The following is an 18,465-nucleotide window of genomic DNA, read 5'->3' on the forward strand; positions in this document are numbered from 1 at the left end:
AAACGCTGCTTTCTTAGTTGCTATGTATGTGACTATATGTTTCCACGCAACTGTTGGAAGAGAGGGTGTGTGGGAGATTTAATGGTTTCCATGAGACTGCCAAATGCTCCTTGACCTGTTTTGTACAGTAAACATCAACACGTTACAGCTCAGACTGACCTGAACTCTTAATTAACTTAGACAGACAGTGGACAGTCCATGTTGGCACAGTGTGGGGTCAGGAGGTTTACCTGTACTCCATTACTGGCATCCAAACACTTGCCAAGGCTCATGCCCAGACATCAACACGGTGTGCTGTCATTAGAGCCAGCAGCGTACAGTCTTATCAGGAGACTTTAAGAAAATTAGAGGTAGAGAATCTCCTCAAGCAGCAGCTGCTGGGTGTGGACGTTCATACTGTAACTGAAGAAACACAGATGACAGATGGGACAAGAGGTGTTATCAACACCCCCGAGCCTTAATGATTTTCCCAAGTGCATTCACACGAACAAAACCGTGCATGGATGCATGCACTATTTGATACCTACTATACAGTACATGCAATTATGTAAGAGTAGTGTTGCAGGCTCATCAGCTTTCTTTAGGAACACAATTAACACACGCAAACAGTATGACTGTAGCAGCAAGTGATGTTCACACTTACTTAATTATCTATCTGGTTTAGCCTTTCATAAAGAGTATTTTCTACATCAAATTACTGTCCTATATGACACTGACATATTAATAAAAAGAAAAACGACCACCAAGTCATTTTGCATGATTCACAGGCACAGTTGGATGGTATGTAGAAATCACAAGTCTCTACTTCTCTGTTGATTCCAGCTCTGCTTGTATTGATGTGTATGAAGTCCTTGGACAAAGTCAACATCAAATATTGAATTGATGGCCGTCTAGGTTCATACACCGTCTTTACCTTGAACCGTAATCCAATAGCTTCATATTACTAACACAGTCTGACAAATAAAACACAGAAATAAAAATGTCTGCTTCACTGAAACACAATATTAGACATCATGTAGATTATCTGTTATTACCACGAGGTGGTAACAGAGTTTTACTCAAACTGCTCAGAGAACAGTTTCTGCTTAACAGATGAAGGTTGATACTTCCTATCAGGGCTTCTGTTAGTTCAGTCATAAGGCAGCAGTTAAGACACATACTGCTTTATTATAGTGGGTCCAGATGTATTTATTAGGCATATATACATATCATGATCTCTCTGCTGTGTTGATACAGAACTAGAATCTGATATAAAAGCCTTTTTTAACATATCAACAAAAACCTGAGCTCTACCTTTTCAGTGCTTGTTTCTGTGTCTTCATTATTTACCATTACTTCTGTTGGTATACTTGTTGCTGTGTTCCTTACTTGTGTCAGAATTTAGAAGAACAGTGGCTAACAAGGTTGAAAGATACAAGAACATTTTAGTATGTTTGTAGTTAAATTGGATAGATTAATGGAGACACCTAAACCTTACTCCAGCCTGTCCTTTTATCCAATATGGGAAATTTGAACGATAAGGTAACTTTGTGTTTCATGGTGTGAATTTGAGCTTTTGTCTAACCAATATATTTAAAAGGCTTCTCATTGTTTAGGTTTTCTCAATACACTGACCATGTTTGCCCAAGGGATGAACAGCTTGAAGGAGTTTGTTCACATATAACACGGATAAAAGCAAAATATATACCGACATTTAAAAATGAATTCAAATGCACTGTAAGAGGTGACAATGACGATAGCAGAACACACATGACAGAGCGAGCCTACAAACTCTTGGATTGGTTTGCACATCACTCTGTCTCTTTGCTTCTTCTTGACAAACTGATTCTCCTGACTCCTTTTGTTGCTGAAGGTCGATAGAACGGCCGAGTGTAAGTGGCTTAAGTGGCTCTGACCTCAAGTGCTGCTGATAGAAAGAGAAGGAACCGGTTGTTCACAATATCTTTCCTGTGAAATGCGATCAGAAGTCGCACGTCACCGAAGCTGGAAGGCATGCAGGGTTAGAGGAGAAGCAGGAAGTTAAGAGGATGGGAGGGGGGGTGCGCATAGAAAAGTGCATCGAGTGCTGCGCTACTACGCTCCTCGTCTTCAACATGCATGCAAAGATTAAATCCTTATAAAAACAGACACATTAACACGAAAGAACAAACATGTTGCATTAACAGTATCTCTGCAGTCTCTCTTATTTCCCCCTCCCTCCTTTCTGCTCTCTTGAATTTCAATTGAGAGGCTTCAAAGTGAGCGGCTCACTGGTTGAGGGGGTCATCAAACGAGCCGGGGGCTTCAGTGTTTCAGGCCTCAGAGGACTCTCCAGGCACAGCTCTGAACGGTGCTGATCAGCGGAGGAACTTGGTACAACCAAAACAAAGCTTCTGTAGAGTCCAATCTGATGTAAACCTCAGGGTTCTCCCATCCGTCAGCCACGTGTTGATTTTAGGCCATAACTTTGCGATATTTTGCCAATGATAAAGACTTTTTCTGTCATATTCAGCCAAGTAATCGTTTTCTTTTCGGATTGGAGCTTCATTTTCAATGAGGAAATCAACCTGGGCCTGCTTGACACAGAAAAACTCATTTTTTAAATAATGATATGACATGCCTTAAATAGAGGAAGCCTTGCAAGGAAGCAATATTTTGTAATGTGTTGAATGTATACACGATGACAAAGAAATTGCTTTTTAATCTGAGCTAGAATCAAATACCGTATCTATCAGTGTCATGTTATCAGTAAGTTTACTTTCTATGTATGTATTCTAGATACTTTCAATACTACATAGTAAAAGTTATGGTTTTACTGAAAAACATAAATGCCTTAAACTTGTCCAATTGAGAATATTGGAAGAAAAAAAAAACTTTTGGAAGTTTTGAACTATCTCAAAAAGGAATTGTGAAGTCTGTAACCAATCTGCAAACCCTCCGTTTCTGTCTAGAAGTAGGACTGGTTTTAAGACGTGGATTGAATGTTTATTTGTCTCATTTTCCTTTTTCTGTTTTGTTTCTTTTTGTACTTTTTTTTTTGTAATTTTCTGTCAAATGCTTAGCAAGAAAAAGTAAACCCACAACTCTGTTATGTGACTAATTTTCCTGTAGTGATTGACAGCCTGTCAAGCCGCTTTCACCCACTCTGATTAAGCCATTTGTCAACACAATTATAATACTTTCCTCTGATGTCAGTCCGTTCAAAATTTGTCCCTGAAATGTTCCTCTGAGAGAGCTGTAATTTATCGATGATTGTCAGGGAAGCTTTGTCATCTCAGCCCTCAGTGTTTCCACATACAAAGAGTTTAACTGCTCAGACATTTTCACTACATGCTTCTTCTTAGTCTCTTCTCCAGATGCCACAGTGTGAATGTCCTTGAATTGTGGGCTGTTGGTTCGCTCACTCTTTTCTATAAGGAATGTTTACAGTATGGTGGATGGCTGGTGTAGATTCACATTAGCATTCAAACATGAATTGTGCCGGTGCTGTTCTTGTCTCAAGGACGGTCTGGTGTGCACTTTAAGAGTCATCTTTCATTGACTTTTTCCTTTTTTTTAAGCTTATGGATGATGATTGTGGAAGGTAAAACATAACATGAAAGTAGAAAATGTATTTGATACATTTGTTTTTACCAAAATTGTGCAAAGAATCGCTTGTTTTTCATGTTTTTCTTCGCTGTGGAATTCACTATTTAATGTTTGGGCTGTAAGGTAGTTGTGTGTTTCCCAGACAGCTTACTGAGTAATAATTGGTAAAAGTAAGATTTCAGCCACATACTTAATTTATACACCATACACCCCAAAACACCCAATGAACCCAGGAAACATGACTGATGATGCATCCCAGTGCTCCCACAGGAAGTATCTTTTATTCTAGTGGGGAAATAAACACACAAATAAGATTACAAAAGTGTGCAGTGAGGCTGATCTCGAGTGTTTTGTCACAGTATCTAATTAAGTACTTGGAGCGATAAGATGAATGAACAGAACTTGTCGCCCCACTAACCTGATTCAGATCATGTGACCTGCATTCATAGTAATTGTGTAAACGCTTGTAAACAGGTATTTAGAGACCGATACATTAAAGTATCAACTTCTTTAAATATCTGTTTGACTTCGTCGTGCTGCACTCGTAAATCTATCTCCTCAGAGTCAATAAATAAGAGCAGTAGAGACAAACAACTGTCCACATAATAAACATAGAAGCACATAAACCACAAACAACATATATTACACATTATCCATATTCCACCAGGTCTGCATTGAAAAAACATAAATAAGAGGTTAAGATAAGAAAAAGATAAAAACACCAGGATGCAATTGCACAACCCATCGCGCCTTAAGAGACTTTTTTTCAAAATTGTGTTTGAGGTGGGCACTAACGAGTTCTAAAAACGCTTCAGTGCCGTTTGTTCACTTCAAAATAAAAGTCTCTGCAGTGTTCAACCAGCCACAAGTTTATAACTGACTCCATATTTTTCTGAGCTGATACCGAAAACTTTTTCTTGTGTTTGGATTTTTCCTGCAATGATCAAACTAATTAAAAAAAAAACCTCTGCAGCAGCTGGAGAGCCATCTGCTTTTTGTGTTAGATATCTCTGACAGCTGATTCTCCAGCTGTGAGGTCTGTTTTTTCACCAATTTAGTTTGGGTTTGTCCTTTTCCCTGTGTGTGAAACATATAATAATATACTAAATTATGTAAAGGAAGCTCAGAGGGAAAGTATCATGTTCTAGTTTGTCAGTGGAATATCAGTACGAGGGTCTTTTTGTATTCCAGTAACATTTATACTTCTCTTTCGGTCCCTTACTTTTCCGTAGTTTCAGGCTTGATCATACGTCACTGAATTAAGGGCTCGTTTCCTGTTTCGCTTAGTCTGCCACATTGTTTGAAAATGACAGGCATCATGTGATAAAATTCACTGGCTGTTTATATGTCAATCTAAAAGTCGTAATTCTTCTTTAATTGTCAATCTCTCTTCCCCTGCTTCCTCTTTCCCTCCTCTCCCATCATCAGATGGTGGTTCTGATGGACCCCATGGAGGACCCTGACGACATCCTGCGTGCCAACCGCTCCCGGGAGAAGACGTACATGTTTGACGTTGCGTTTGATTACTTAGTCAGTCAGGTCAGTCAGAAAAAAAAAGAAATAATTTGTTGTCCTAAAAAGTCGTTGGTCCCTCAAATTCTGAAAGTGTATTTTTCTCCTTCCTGCGCAGGACGAAGTGTATCGAGCTACAACCAAAGAGCTGATCGAGGGCCTCATATCAGGCTACAATGCCACCGTGTTTGCCTACGGACCCACAGGTTTGTGTGGGTGAAAGAGAGTGAGAGTGTGTGTGTGTGTGTGTGTGTGTGTGTGTGTGTGTGTGTGTTATCTCTCTCATTAGCCTCTTTCTGAGTCATGTGCACACTTTGGGAAAACAGTGAGACATCTTACTCTCATCTGCTTTGCTGTCTAATTTAAGTCCAGGTGTGATTATAAATGAGTCACGCTTCACCTCCCTCGTTAAAAGTGGCCGGTGACAGATTGTCAAGCACTAGTTGGACGCTGCTTGTCCGTCCACTTTCCCATCTGTCTCGCTGACTTCATCTGCCTTCTGTCTGTCCATCTGTCTCAGACAATCGCAGCTCATTGGCTCCTCCTCTAGTGGGGAAGTAAACACAGGCTTTAAACCGTGTATTTGTGTGTGTGTGTGTTTATGTCTTTATTTGTCAGTTTTGTAAGGAAAGCCAATAACAAATTTAAATAGCACATTTCAATTTTACAAACACAGAATGTAATTAGCTCTTAGCTTTAGAATTAGCTATCATTTGGTTGTTGGTTTTAGAAATAGGGCAGCCTGAGGTTTACTATCTTTAACTCCTTGTGTACATTAGCATTAAAAATAGCAAAAACTTGTTTTTTTTTCCAGGAGATTTAATATTTACAACCAGAAAGTGATAACATCTTATTTTCTTCTTTCTCTTCCAGTCTTTAAATAACAGAGAATACAATCTCTAGGTCAGCTGAAGACAACCCAAACTCTAGAGATTTATATATGTAGATGTTAATCCAAGTTTCAGCTAATAGGACGATGAGCCTCAAAACAAGTCGTTATGACACCACTCTGTGAGGTGCAAAGAGTAGTTGAGGTATTTCACTTTCCTCCCTTTAACCAGCCTGATGTCTTTTTTTAAACACAACAGGCAGTCAACATTATTTTTGGCTAAATTTCCTTTTCTTTTCTCAGGTTGTGGGAAGACCTACACCATGTTGGGGACCGACAAGGAGCCAGGCATCTACGTCAGGACGCTAAACGACCTGTTCCGTGCCATCGAGGAGACAAGTGACGACATGTCGTACAGCGTCTCCATGTCCTATCTCGAGGTCGGTGTTTTATCTACAACTTTATCTTCACACTAGTATCTCCAAACGCATCTGGTTAATGCAACAGTGATGACCCCATCTTTCAAAGCTAGCCGCCATTTATGTTACTGCTCGCTTTGATCATTTGTCTGATTTCTTCACTTTTAAATGTTCTTTTTTCTATCTGTGTATCTGTCAGCATCTCAATTAGATCTTCTGATTTGGCCCGCCGTCTCTTTACACCGATAAGATCTCAGGTTGTTAGCTGATGCCAATTGCAGGCAGATTACGACTGGTGTCCTTTTCCTTTTGCCCGCATTCGTTTCCATCCGAAATGAGCTCTGCTGGCATCCTCAAACACAAGCGAACTTTGCAGAACACGTTGATTCCACACGTGCATGTCTGTGTTTTTTAAAGGCTTTGTGTTTGGCTCCGATGCTGATCCCTGTGTTTCATGTAAAGCACAATGAGTTCACGTCACCTTTTGTGCTGTACATAATCGACCTCCTCTGTCTATTCGACACCCTGAAGTTAATCGTAACGTATCGTTCAGAGAAAAGAAAAGCACACCAGACTGCTGCGTAAGTGTTGGACAAAAGTGAATAATTGCCTTAAGGATGAGATGTTTTTGTCCTAACACATGACTCATGCATGTAAAGGACAGAATCAGCAAAGTGGTCAGAGGGCCTGCTTTGGCCACAGGGGGCATTCAAATCTAGACAAACCAAATCTTCCTCACAGGAACTTTGAAGAGTACATTTTTAGGAAATATTTGTCTAAAACGAGATGTCATGATAATATTATTAAAGAACCAATATTGAACTGGCAGTTCTTTTGCTCGAACACCTCTTGTTGCTCATGATTTGGCGTCTTTGACCTGTTATGTAAGCGCTGGCTGCAGTCAGTGTGGGGTAAGAGGGATCGATGAAGCAGTTTTTTCTAGAGATGCACCGATCCAATTTTTTCAATTCCAAACCGATACACATGTACCGATACTGATTCTGATATTTTTATAGTTAATCCATCTACAATTGTTGCCTTGCATCCAGGAGCCACTTGGTTTTTGGAATACAGGAATAATATCAGATGAACCTTGAAACGACATCCAGGATGGTTTTATGATTTCAGGGGGAACATTTGGTCCCTCGTAGCTTCCTTTTGAAAAACTTTGCAGCGTGAGTATAAAGAGGAGTGAGTCAGAATTATTCAAAGTGCACTTCATGTCAGGAGAGGAAACGAGACGGAAATGAAGAGAAATAGAAGACAGAGATGAAGAGGGAAGGAAAGAGGCGGACGATCGATGAAAAACCTGAAAAAAAAAAGGCTTATTATGAAAAGCGGATTCAATCTCCGACTGAAAAAGACACTTTTAGGGTACAAAGAGAGAGAAGGGCTAACATCAGACGATAAAATTACATTTCACAACCCTATAATTATGTTCAGTGATTGACAATGTCATTAAAGCCTTACTCTTTAATGGCTCTGTAGGTGGGAGGAACATTTTCTTATTAAATTGCCTATCAAAGAGCGCTGCAGCTCTCTGGCTTGCGTTCAGGAAGAGTCCCGACACCAGGCTGTGTGTGAAGTGTGTGTTTGCTGTTTCCAAGGAGTAATCAGTTGCCACCGCCGCCTCGCCACAAAGAGGTTAAACTCCATTTTACAGCCTGACTGAGCCATGGGTGCACATCTGCTCGTTTGCTGTTTCAAATAAAACTCTCATTCATGTGTGTCGGTCTCTTTAAACACACGCACAGACACACAAACAGAAATGCACTGTACTTATAAAACAAACACCTCTAATACATTTAGCCTTCATGGACGCTAGTGAACAGGAGCTACAACTGTTTCTCCTTCCATGATGGGAATGTCTCTCTGCTGTTCGATAACCTTCAGACGATTATGACAGATAACAGCTGGAGTCGTCGTCTCTCAGAAGGTCGAGGTTCGATTCTCAGCTCCTGCAGTCACCTGTCTGATGTGGGCAAGACACTTAACCTCCAAGTTGCTTCACCACCGTGTGAATGTATATGAATGGGATAAGCTGATACTGATGGTTACATTAAGTGGCAGCCTCGACCATCAGTGTGTGACTGTATGGTGTGCACCAGGGCTGGTACACATTTACCAGAAATGTGATGATGGCAACATGTGACAGCTTCTTCCGTTCAGTGGAGAAATAAACATGTTTCCATGATTGTCAACCTACTGTTGCACTCAAAATAGAGATTGTTAGAACGCATATTTGGACACAGAGGCCTCATTGAAACTCTCTCCACGCATGAAAGAGTAAAAATGGAAAAACAAATATCCCTCTGTCAGTGTTTGTAAAAGCTTCCTCCCTTTTCAGGGTCTGTGGCTGAAGTCCGCTTGAAAAGTAAAAAAAAACTGTCATGAAGGCTCAAAACCTCCCTGTGGGTTTGTCGTCCAGTGGTCACTTTTCCAGGTGTCACTTCCTGCTCTGAGCTTCTATGTCTAAGTCAAAACTGCTGAGTTTTCTTCTAGAGAAAGAGGAGCACTTACACCTACTGATGACCGCCACCACCCAGCTAGCTGTGGTTTCTAAATGACAGGTTGCTGAAAATATAGAACTTTGTTTTTGTACCATGTTCGGGCCTGTGTAGGTGGCCTGAAAAAACTGAATGGAGCCTTTTGAATGCTCATAAAGCGTTTCCAAGTTGGCTCATGTCAGCTTCTCCAAGTGGCAACAATTTAGGATACGAAGAAGATACATGGATTGTTGCTTCTGTCCGGCTTCCACTCTATTTACAAGCTTTTTCTGGTGTTTTTAAATGTATATCTGTGTCTTTTAGATCTACAACGAGATGATCAGGGACTTGCTAAACCCGTCGTCTGGTTTCTTGGACCTGAGAGAAGACTCCAAAGGTGTTATCCAGGTTGCCGGCATCACAGAAGTTTCTACCATCAATGCACAAGAGGTAAGACAAGCTGCCTAACCGGGAAAGACTTCTTTCTCGTTTAAAGGCTTTTTATGTGATTTTTCACACTTAAATATAATATAAATCAAGTACATCCTCTGAGAATAACTCTGTGAGTCATGACTGTCTACAACGGGTGTAAAATCCGAGTCCCGCTGTCTGTGATGAGTTTTCCGAGTCCTATCTTCAGTTTGTTTACATCGCCCGGCCGGCCGGCCGGCTCCTCCCCTTGTGTATAAAAGTTGTTTAATTGAGGGACTAGAGAAAAGAAGAATAACATACTGTACTCACTGCTTAACTGTGTTTCTAGATCACGCTCATTTCAGGTAAATTTACATGCAGTGTGAAGATACGAGCATAATAAAGATCGCTAACATTAGCATGCTAACACAACAATGCAGCGCGAGTCGTTTTGGTTTCATGCGACATGTGCTGGATCAAAAAAAATCGCATCTAAAGAATTTAATATTAGATGATTGTGATATCATAAACTTTTTTTTTTTTTAGATCATGGAATTACTCATGAGGGGCAATAAACAGCGCACTCAGGAGCCGACAGCTGCCAATCAGACGTCATCTCGCTCCCACGCCGTGCTGCAGGTGGCCGTCAAGCAGCAGAGCCGGTGTCGAGAAGTCCTGCAGGAGGTCCGCTTCGCACGCCTCTTCATGATCGACCTCGCCGGCTCCGAGCGAGCAGCACAGGTGTGTGTGTGTGTGTGTGTGTGTGTGTGTGTAGCTGCTCTGCTGTATTTCAAATGGCAGGAATGATGTTTGATTGATAGTTTGACACTACTGAACTAGTTTTCTGACAAACTCAACTTCAAGCTCAAACACTTGGCTAACCACGCCAGTTTTTTTCAGCCTCTACCCAAACGCTACACATGAATAGACTCAGAAATACAATGCTCTGCTCTGTGAGTGTGTCTGCACTCAGCTGCTGGCTCACTGGGGATGCTTGGCAGAGAATCTTTACAACAGACCGGAGGATTGAGGCTCTCATAAACATGCCGACACTTTAATGAAAGCCTCTTTATATCTGCTATTATAGCACACTGTGCAGCTTATTAAAGAAATACAGCAACCTTTTGGTAAATAGGATCATCTCATTGTGCAACACAACTCTTTGTAGCTTCACTAAAGAGAGGTCGAAGGTGAGACACTGACATGGAGAAGAGTAGCTTCACTTTACTTGAGTGTCTATGCTACGACTTACTCTCCTTCACTTGTTTTTGACAGCTTTGGTATCCTGTCAAGTGAAAGAGTTTTACATGCAAAAAAAACCATGTTGAGGGGCGCATGTAGGGAAGTGGTTAGTGTGCACGCCTAATATACGGAGGCTGCGGTCCTCCAGGTGGGCGGCCCAGGTTTGAACCTCTAAAAAATAAAAGGCATTAAAAGCCCAAAAATGAACCTTAAAACATGTTGAGCTTGATCTCTTGAAGAGACCGAATCAGAATAAGAAACAGTTCTATAATACTTCATTTTTGTATGGATACTGTGCTGGCTTCACCTTTCACGAGCTTCGGACCAGCATGAAAGGAACAATGAAAAGAAAGACAATCAAAAAAAACATGAAATATAAAGGGCTTCAAACATCAAACCCTTCACTAAGAAACAAGAACTCAAAATGGTAAAAGCATGAAGATAAAAAGCAGTTTCATAATAACCCATTAAATGGTGCAACAACAGAGCCAGTTACACGCTGTTAGCCGCTCTGTTTGGAACATTGTCTCCAGTATCACGCCGGCTTAGTCAATACTAATGTGAAGAACAGCAGGGCTGTACAACAGACAGAAAGAGAACACTCTATGCACGTTTGTTTTTATTACTTTGAACATCTTTTTTGGAATCAGGCAAGTGCGTGTTTTGAAAAGCCTTTGTCCAGATTGTTGCAGCAACTTGTGACAGTTCAGTCTTTTCTCTCTGTCAAGCGGAGCAGCTTTGTCATTGTCGACCACGTGAACACGAGCAACATGCAGTCAATGAGTGAGAGCATTTATTTACCACGGAGACAGTTTGTAAGGTTTCACACTCAAACTACTGATAAACAGCAAACATACTGCATGGCCTCGGTTAGGAATCCAGCAGAACACAGAGCCAACAGAGAGGCAGCAGGTGACATTTGAGGAGTGAAAGGGGGTCTGTTCAAGATGATTTAGTTCACACTAATGTCAATAGACCAAAAGGTGGGGGGGCAGCGCCATCTGCTGGACAAATGGAAAACTCGACAACTACCACGGAATATAAGCCAAGCACATTCATTTGTGTTTGTTACGACCCAGCTCATTAGGGAAGGAGGAGTAACATCACACATGAAGTTTTTGGTTAAATAAAGTTATTTATTCACAAAAAAGTAAAACAGTGAAACAATAACAAAAGTGAGGCAAACTAAAAAAGGGCAGAATAGTGCTGAGCAAATGAATAAACAAGGAAAATAGAAAGAGGACTCTTTCCTTTTTTAGCTCCCGGTCTGAAGGCTGTGATGACGGCGATGCTCTCCACTGATTGGTCGCTCAGTTGCAGCAGTGTCTGTAAAGGAGCTGTACACAATTTTTTCCGACCCTTCCCGTTCTCTACATTTCCTTACTTCTGCAGTCTCAGCTGTCTATTGTTGACTACTTTTCTCACTCATGTCTTGTGTTTGTTTTGTGTTCAGACTCAGAATCGGGGTCAGCGGTTAAAAGAGGGGGCTCACATCAACCGCTCCCTCCTCGCTTTGGGAAACTGCATCAATGCCCTGAGCGAAAAAAACGGCAACAAGTACGTCAACTACCGGGACAGCAAGTTGACTCGACTACTAAAGGTGAAACAACTTCAGAGTGTATACTGGCTCTGCATGAACGTACTGTACTTTATAAATGAGGTGTTATTAATGCGCTATTTTCACTCTAATGACCTTGACTGACAGGACTCGTTAGGCGGGAACAGCCGGACGGTCATGATCGCCCACATTAGCCCCGCCTCTATGGCGTTTGAGGAGTCTCGTAACACGCTGACGTATGCCGACCGTGCCAAAAGCATCCGTACACGGGTAAGCTCAGATCACACTTCATCTTAAATCCTCTTATCTGTCTCTGTTTAGAACTGAAATAGACAGATTATGATGAAACGAGATATTTTATTACATTATATGCACATGGCAGTGAATTTACATTTTGTTTTGTTATTGTAGCTTTAACCGCAAATATTTCTTTATCAGAAAAAATAAACTGTGTGTGATTCATTCTACAAATTGTTTGGACTTTGCTGTCAATGAAAGCAGATCCAAAACTCTTTTGATGGTTTTGTGGAGCAGCTTTTAAATATCAAATATCTGGATATTCTTCTCTCCGTCTCCTCACTTTGTGCTCCAGGTGAAGAAGAACCTGATAAATGTGTCGTACCACATTGCTCAGTACACAAACATCATCTCAGACCTGCGCAGCGAGATCCAGCGGCTCAAGCAGAAGATCGCGGATCAGGCGAGCCGCCAGCTCAACTCTGACCGCACTGACATCCGACATGTTCAGGGTAAACCCTCATCCACACCTCCTCCTCCCGTAAAAAAATCTGCCAAATGAAGCCGCGTCTTCGTATTTATGTTCTACTTTTTTATTGTAATTAATATTCCCTTTATTCTCCTCTGGTAGCTGAGGTCCAGGCTCACTCCAGCCAGCAGAGCCGGGCGGAGATGGACCAGTTGCGGGAGCAGCTCCTGGATGCTTTCCGCCAACAGATGGAGATCAGGAGGAGCCTGATGGAGCTGGAAAACAGCAACATGGAGATCCAGATCGACACCTCAAAACACCTGCTCACCATTGCAGAGTCAGTGTTTACATTAAAATATATCTTTCCTCTCCGATCTGATAGCACACTCACAGTAATCTGTAATCCTTTGGATAACACTCAATGATCCAGTTTGTTGACAAGATGCTTTTAAATGAACATCTTTGTTTGTGAAACTCAAATGAGTCTGAGAGGATTCATTATACCATCCAAGCAAAAGCTTAAGCAGCGTCAAATCTAAAGAAGTGTTTAAGGTGTATTATCTTAGTAACAGTTCTTCAGATTGTCTGCTAATTGACCTTACCGTGTGTTTGACTGACTTCAAAAAATAAACAATTTGATAGAAGACATAGATTAAAGCAAAGCTGCACCACGCTCTTAATTAGACACAGGTATTATTATAAATAATCCTGGTAGTTAAAGTCTTTGTGTATTTCTTCTTCTAGCTGGGAGCAGGAGAAGAGTAGGCGCAGGAGGAAGTGGCGGGCTGAGAGGAGGAAGGAGAGTGTCAACAAGGACGACAGCGAGAAGGACTCGGACTCCCCTGAGTCTCCTCCGGACAGCACAGAGACGCAGCAGGTGGCGATGGCCCGAGAAAACCTCGTAACCCTCATGGCTGAACAAAAAAGAATCAACAAACAGAAGGTAGGATTCTTCATCAACGTTTTTTTCTTCATGGTGTTTTTTATACTTTTTAAAACTAAAACCATGCTGTTCTCACCTAAAGGCGTTGCTCGAGCGCAGGTTCCTGGAGCTGCGGGATCGTGCCCGGCGACTCGAGGAGCTGCTCCCTCGGCGCGTGAGCTCCGAGGAGCAGCGGGAGGTGCTGGGTCTCCTCTGTAAAGTGCACGAGCTGGAGATTGAGAACGCAGAGATGCAGTCTCACGCGCTGCTCAAGGACAACGTCATCAGGCACAAAAACTTTGTGGTGCAGCGCTTCGAGCAGCACAGACACCTGTGCGACGAGATCATCCAGCAGCAGAGGCAGTTCATTGATGGTGAGGTTGAGCAGATGTGATTTTTGGTCTCTGGGTGGGGGGGGGGGGGGGGGGGGGGGGGGTTGTTAGTGACATACATGATGAGTCCTTAAGCACAGTGCGTTTCTGGTTTTCTGATTTGTATGTGTGCATGTGTTTGTGTTGCAGATCACAGTCTGTTAGTGCCTCCACACCTGCAGGAGCTGTATGATATGTACATGAGGGAGCTGGAGGAGAGGAAGCTGGACCGAGCCATGGCCCTGGACAAAGTGACCACCAGACACACCATCAAGGTAAACCCTGCAGGACCAAACACATTCAGAAACTGTATGAATATTACCACACAGCATTCCTAATAAGCACTCTGCTCTTCAGGAGGGCTCTCTACCCAAGATCACTCTGCCCGGTCAGGGTCGTGATAACACACAGGACATGGACTCGGACCAGGAGAGCGTGCGCAACATGCACTCTGATAACAGACGAGGCCAAACGAAAACCCGCAGACACACTTTACCCCCCATTCTGCCTGAGCCGGAGCTGTAAGAGGACATCTTGTACTTGTGATACTCATTATATATGAATCCATTTAGAGAAATAATACAATGTTTTGTCTCTCTGTGTGTGGCAGGGACAGCAACAGGGTGTTTAAGAACAGCCCTCACGCCCGGCAGATGAAAAACTCGGCTGTGATGACTCCGCCCCCGATTCACATCAACGGGAAGGGCAACAGAGAGGTGAGGACATTTTTAATAGACTCTCTTTTTTTTCCCCCCTGGTTCATTGTGCTTCAAAAACGTACTCCTGAGAGGGGGGGGGGCCTCATGCTGTGAGCTAATGCAGTCTAGTCGGGTGCTTCAAGCCGTATGACTCAACCAGATACTTCACTTTGTTAGAGCTGTTTCATTTTCAACTCACGCAGCTCCAGACTCGAAGTAACGCTCAGCTGCTGTATTCAGCTCAGCTTTCAGTGTTCAAATGTGTAAAAGAGCATCATTAAATCTTCATCGATGCCTTTTGATGAAGATTTTCCCTCTAATTGCACCCCATTCACAAGTAGGACTCAGAATTAAGAAACGATCTGGGTGCCTAAAAAAAAAACGAAATACAAAGTTGATAACGATGACGCTCAAATGTGAGCCTGGCTAAAAGTGAATGTCTGATTCTATTTGTTGAGCACTCTGCATCGTGTGTTTGTAGCTGCAGCCATTGGCTCCTGAAGGCTCCCTGAGCTACAGCCACCTCAGCCACAGTGTGAGCAGCCACCTGGACTCATCGCCCGAGAGCAGCGAGGCCGGGGCTGAAATCCCTCTTTCAAGACACGGTAAGAGGAATGACTAAAACAGTTAATTATAAAAAATAATCGTTGGATTATTCTCCTATAATCAACTTAAACCGCAACATAATGGTTATGAGTATCCTCTTTATTCTGAAGTAGCTCTTTAATTAACTTTATTACCATCTCCTGCATCTAAGTATGTAAGGAGAGTGAATAAAGTAAGGTATCAAACATCTCTCTGTTTCTCTAAAGAGCGTCAGCAGATCCTAAAGGGGGTCCAGAACATTGTTGTGAAAGCGGCCCGTAGGCGCTCCAAAGCCCTGGAGGTGGATGCCTTACGGTTGCACCTCCCCCCCTCTCCTCTGGACCCCAAGAAGCAGAAGAGCAGCCTCTCTCTGAGCGAGGCTCCCCCCGCAGGTCTACCGATGCGGCGCGGCAGGCAGCCCAGCCCCGAGCTCAGGCACGCCACCTCCGACGACAACCTGTCCAGCAGCACGGGGGAGGGGTCCAGCCTTCAGGTGACCTGGACACGGCCGCGCAACCGCCAGGTCAGCAACAAGAACCAGACGCCGCGGGATGTGGACTTTGAGGCTCGTCGGAAGAAGAGGCGCTCACGCTCCTTTGAGGTCACCGGGCAAGCGGTGAGTATTTTAGAAAAATGTACTAAATCAGCGTATCACGTTTCTTTTTATTCCTCTTTGAAAGATGTCTTATTATTGACACAGGATACAAAGAAGAACTGCTTAATGTCTATTTTCAGTTCTGCTCTTTTGTCATCAAATCAAACTTTCATTATGCCGTTTGTCATGAACGTCACCGTGCAGTCTGACATCAGAGCCCAGAGATCGATCAGGGCTGTGTGTTTGCAGCATGTTGTGATGCAACACTTGTCATAGTATATCATATAACAATGTGTAGTGAGTTCAACAATGGATCCTTGGTTCCCAGGACTGGTAGCAGCACCTGTTTGAGTTATTTTATCCTTGTCTCACTTCCAGCTGCCTCAAACCAAGACGACCACAGCTCAGAGGTTTCGCCCTCTGGACAGCACATCAGACCCCCATCTCCACAACAACACCCTTCCCCAGGCCCCCATGCTCCGCCCCCAGTACAGAGGGGTCCCTCCCCTCGCCAAAGTCAGGGCTCCCCACTTCAGCCAGCATTCAGGTAAACACAGCTGTCACTGCCTGTTTGGATAAGTCACCTTCCTCTTTAAAAGATTGCTTTATTGAACTTTGTTTGTTTTTTTCCCCCCTGTCCCGTGCTTTCAGGCTCAAACGCAGAGTCCTCCACAGCCTACATGAATAATCTGAAGCGAGGGCCTCAGCTGCGTCAACCACAGCCCCTCCTCTACATCACCACGTCAGGCGCCGGGGGCCAGCGCACACGCAGACACTGAGCCACTACACACCTTTATCTCCCAACACCAGCACTTAACATCCACGCCAGCCAAACTTGCACGGGAAAGTCGTCATCATTAAAATGGAACAGTGAACCCCCTCAGTGGCTGACATCAGGCAAGACTGTGAGGCAGAATGGTAGAGAGGGAAACAGACTGAGACCTCCACACAGGTCTCTCTCTCTCTCTCTGCTTTTGTTGTGCACACTGAGCAAGAGGCAAGATTGTTAGATGTACAGTGTTTGGGTCCTGTCAAGTGTTTCCACTTTAGCTTGCTGTCGTTCAGAGCTATGTTATCGTTAAGTCAGGATGGTGTCAAGCCCCCCCCCCATGAATGCAACATGGTACTAATGTTTGTGCTTTACCGTGAATTTGGTCATTTTCAGTGTTTGTTACTGAGGGAGAAACTGAAAAAAGAAGCTCATATGGGATGTTTATGGGGAATTGTCTGATAGAGCTTTCCCCTTGAATGTCACTGAGGATATTACACTAATGGCTGTGTAAAAACTGTGTATGAAAAAAAGGCCTATTGTCAAATTTATTTTTTGTTTTTTCAGTTAAACCCCACACAAATAATTCAGCATAAATCCGCCATTGTCTTGACTGTCAAGCAATCATGGATTCAAACTGAATGCTTTCTTCTCCCACACCCCGGTCTCTGCCTTTTCCTACCAACACGTGACTGTTAATGGTCATGTCTTTTTGCGTTGATGTAGAGTACCACAGATTGCTTTTTCAGACTAGCTTGCTGTATTTTTAAGGATTTATTTAACTGTTGCCTTTTATTTTATTTTGTTTTTATTGGCTTTGTTTTCATAATTGATACTTTCTATGCTTTATTTTGTACTTTTTTTTTATTTGTTCTCAAATAAATTCAAAGGAGATAAGCTGAAAGTGTCTCTCCTTTCCTGTGCATACACACAATCATCACTGTTAAATAAATAACCTCAGTCAGGGCCCAGCAGGCGGTAAAAAAAAAAAGCTTTTCAGGGCTTAAATAAAAGGAATCGATTTTGCACAGTTTGGCATCTGTGCACACACATCAATGAACGCTTAAACTACTAACGTTAACATAGTTTGAGACCCATTCTGAAAACTAAAACTAATCCAATCATGCAACTTCCCATGATGCATCTCTGTGGTCGAATCTCTGATATTTACTCAGTGATGTCCAGGGATCACGTTTCAGTAATAAAATGATTCACTTTTAAGCACTACAGCTACAATACGCCCTCTGGTGGACTTTCTCCCTAATGACAACATATCAGCTAAAAAAGAAATATAAGAGGGATTCATTATTTTAATAGGCATGGCAAGTTTATCTTTATAGCACACTTCAGAAACAAGGCAATTGTTGCATTGAAAGCATCAAGACATGAAAAAGTAACATTAACATAGACATTAAATCACTTGAACAAACCATTAAGAATCAAGATCAATTATGAAAATAAATATAAAAAAAAAAGATCCAAAAGAATTACAGAAATATGACATTAAGTAAAAAATAAGACATTAAAATACAAAATATATAACACGATTTGTTACCGAGAATTGTGTTGGGTTTGTCAATAATAGTGAACAATTATTATATTTATAATAATTCTGTTTATTTAATCTTTCTTACTCATTTTGTTCAGACTACTTTGAGTGTATTACAGGCTCAAATGTTTTTTTAAGGATGTTTCAAACTCATCCTTATAAAAATTGCATTAGCATGAATACATATTTGGAGTTAAATCCTTTAATTACTTTTTGTTAAGTTAGTCAAGATATATTATTGGACCC

General features: G+C 42.2%; 1 protein-coding gene across 1 annotated transcript in view; it reads left to right on the forward strand.

Annotated features, from left to right (window-relative positions):
- kif19 (kinesin family member 19) overlaps positions 1–17,567 on the forward strand; it is a 37,138-nt gene extending 19,571 nt beyond the window's left edge. Inside the window, exons 3-20 of the mRNA XM_065949954.1 lie at positions 4,996–5,106; positions 5,198–5,285; positions 6,212–6,348; positions 9,138–9,263; positions 9,771–9,965; positions 11,920–12,066; positions 12,172–12,294; positions 12,617–12,773; positions 12,893–13,067; positions 13,475–13,673; positions 13,756–14,026; positions 14,174–14,298; positions 14,381–14,544; positions 14,634–14,739; positions 15,203–15,326; positions 15,534–15,922; positions 16,280–16,448; positions 16,553–17,567. Of these exons, the coding sequence (XP_065806026.1) occupies positions 4,996–5,106; positions 5,198–5,285; positions 6,212–6,348; positions 9,138–9,263; positions 9,771–9,965; positions 11,920–12,066; positions 12,172–12,294; positions 12,617–12,773; positions 12,893–13,067; positions 13,475–13,673; positions 13,756–14,026; positions 14,174–14,298; positions 14,381–14,544; positions 14,634–14,739; positions 15,203–15,326; positions 15,534–15,922; positions 16,280–16,448; positions 16,553–16,680 (2,934 nt within the window). The 3' untranslated portion in view covers positions 16,681–17,567. The remainder of the gene's footprint in view (positions 1–4,995; positions 5,107–5,197; positions 5,286–6,211; positions 6,349–9,137; positions 9,264–9,770; positions 9,966–11,919; positions 12,067–12,171; positions 12,295–12,616; positions 12,774–12,892; positions 13,068–13,474; positions 13,674–13,755; positions 14,027–14,173; positions 14,299–14,380; positions 14,545–14,633; positions 14,740–15,202; positions 15,327–15,533; positions 15,923–16,279; positions 16,449–16,552) is intronic.
- The last annotated feature ends 898 nt before the right edge of the window (positions 17,568–18,465 follow it).

This window comes from Labrus bergylta, chromosome 21 (genome assembly GCF_963930695.1).
Source record: "Labrus bergylta chromosome 21, fLabBer1.1, whole genome shotgun sequence".
Classification (NCBI taxonomy): Eukaryota; Metazoa; Chordata; class Actinopteri; order Labriformes; family Labridae; genus Labrus; species Labrus bergylta.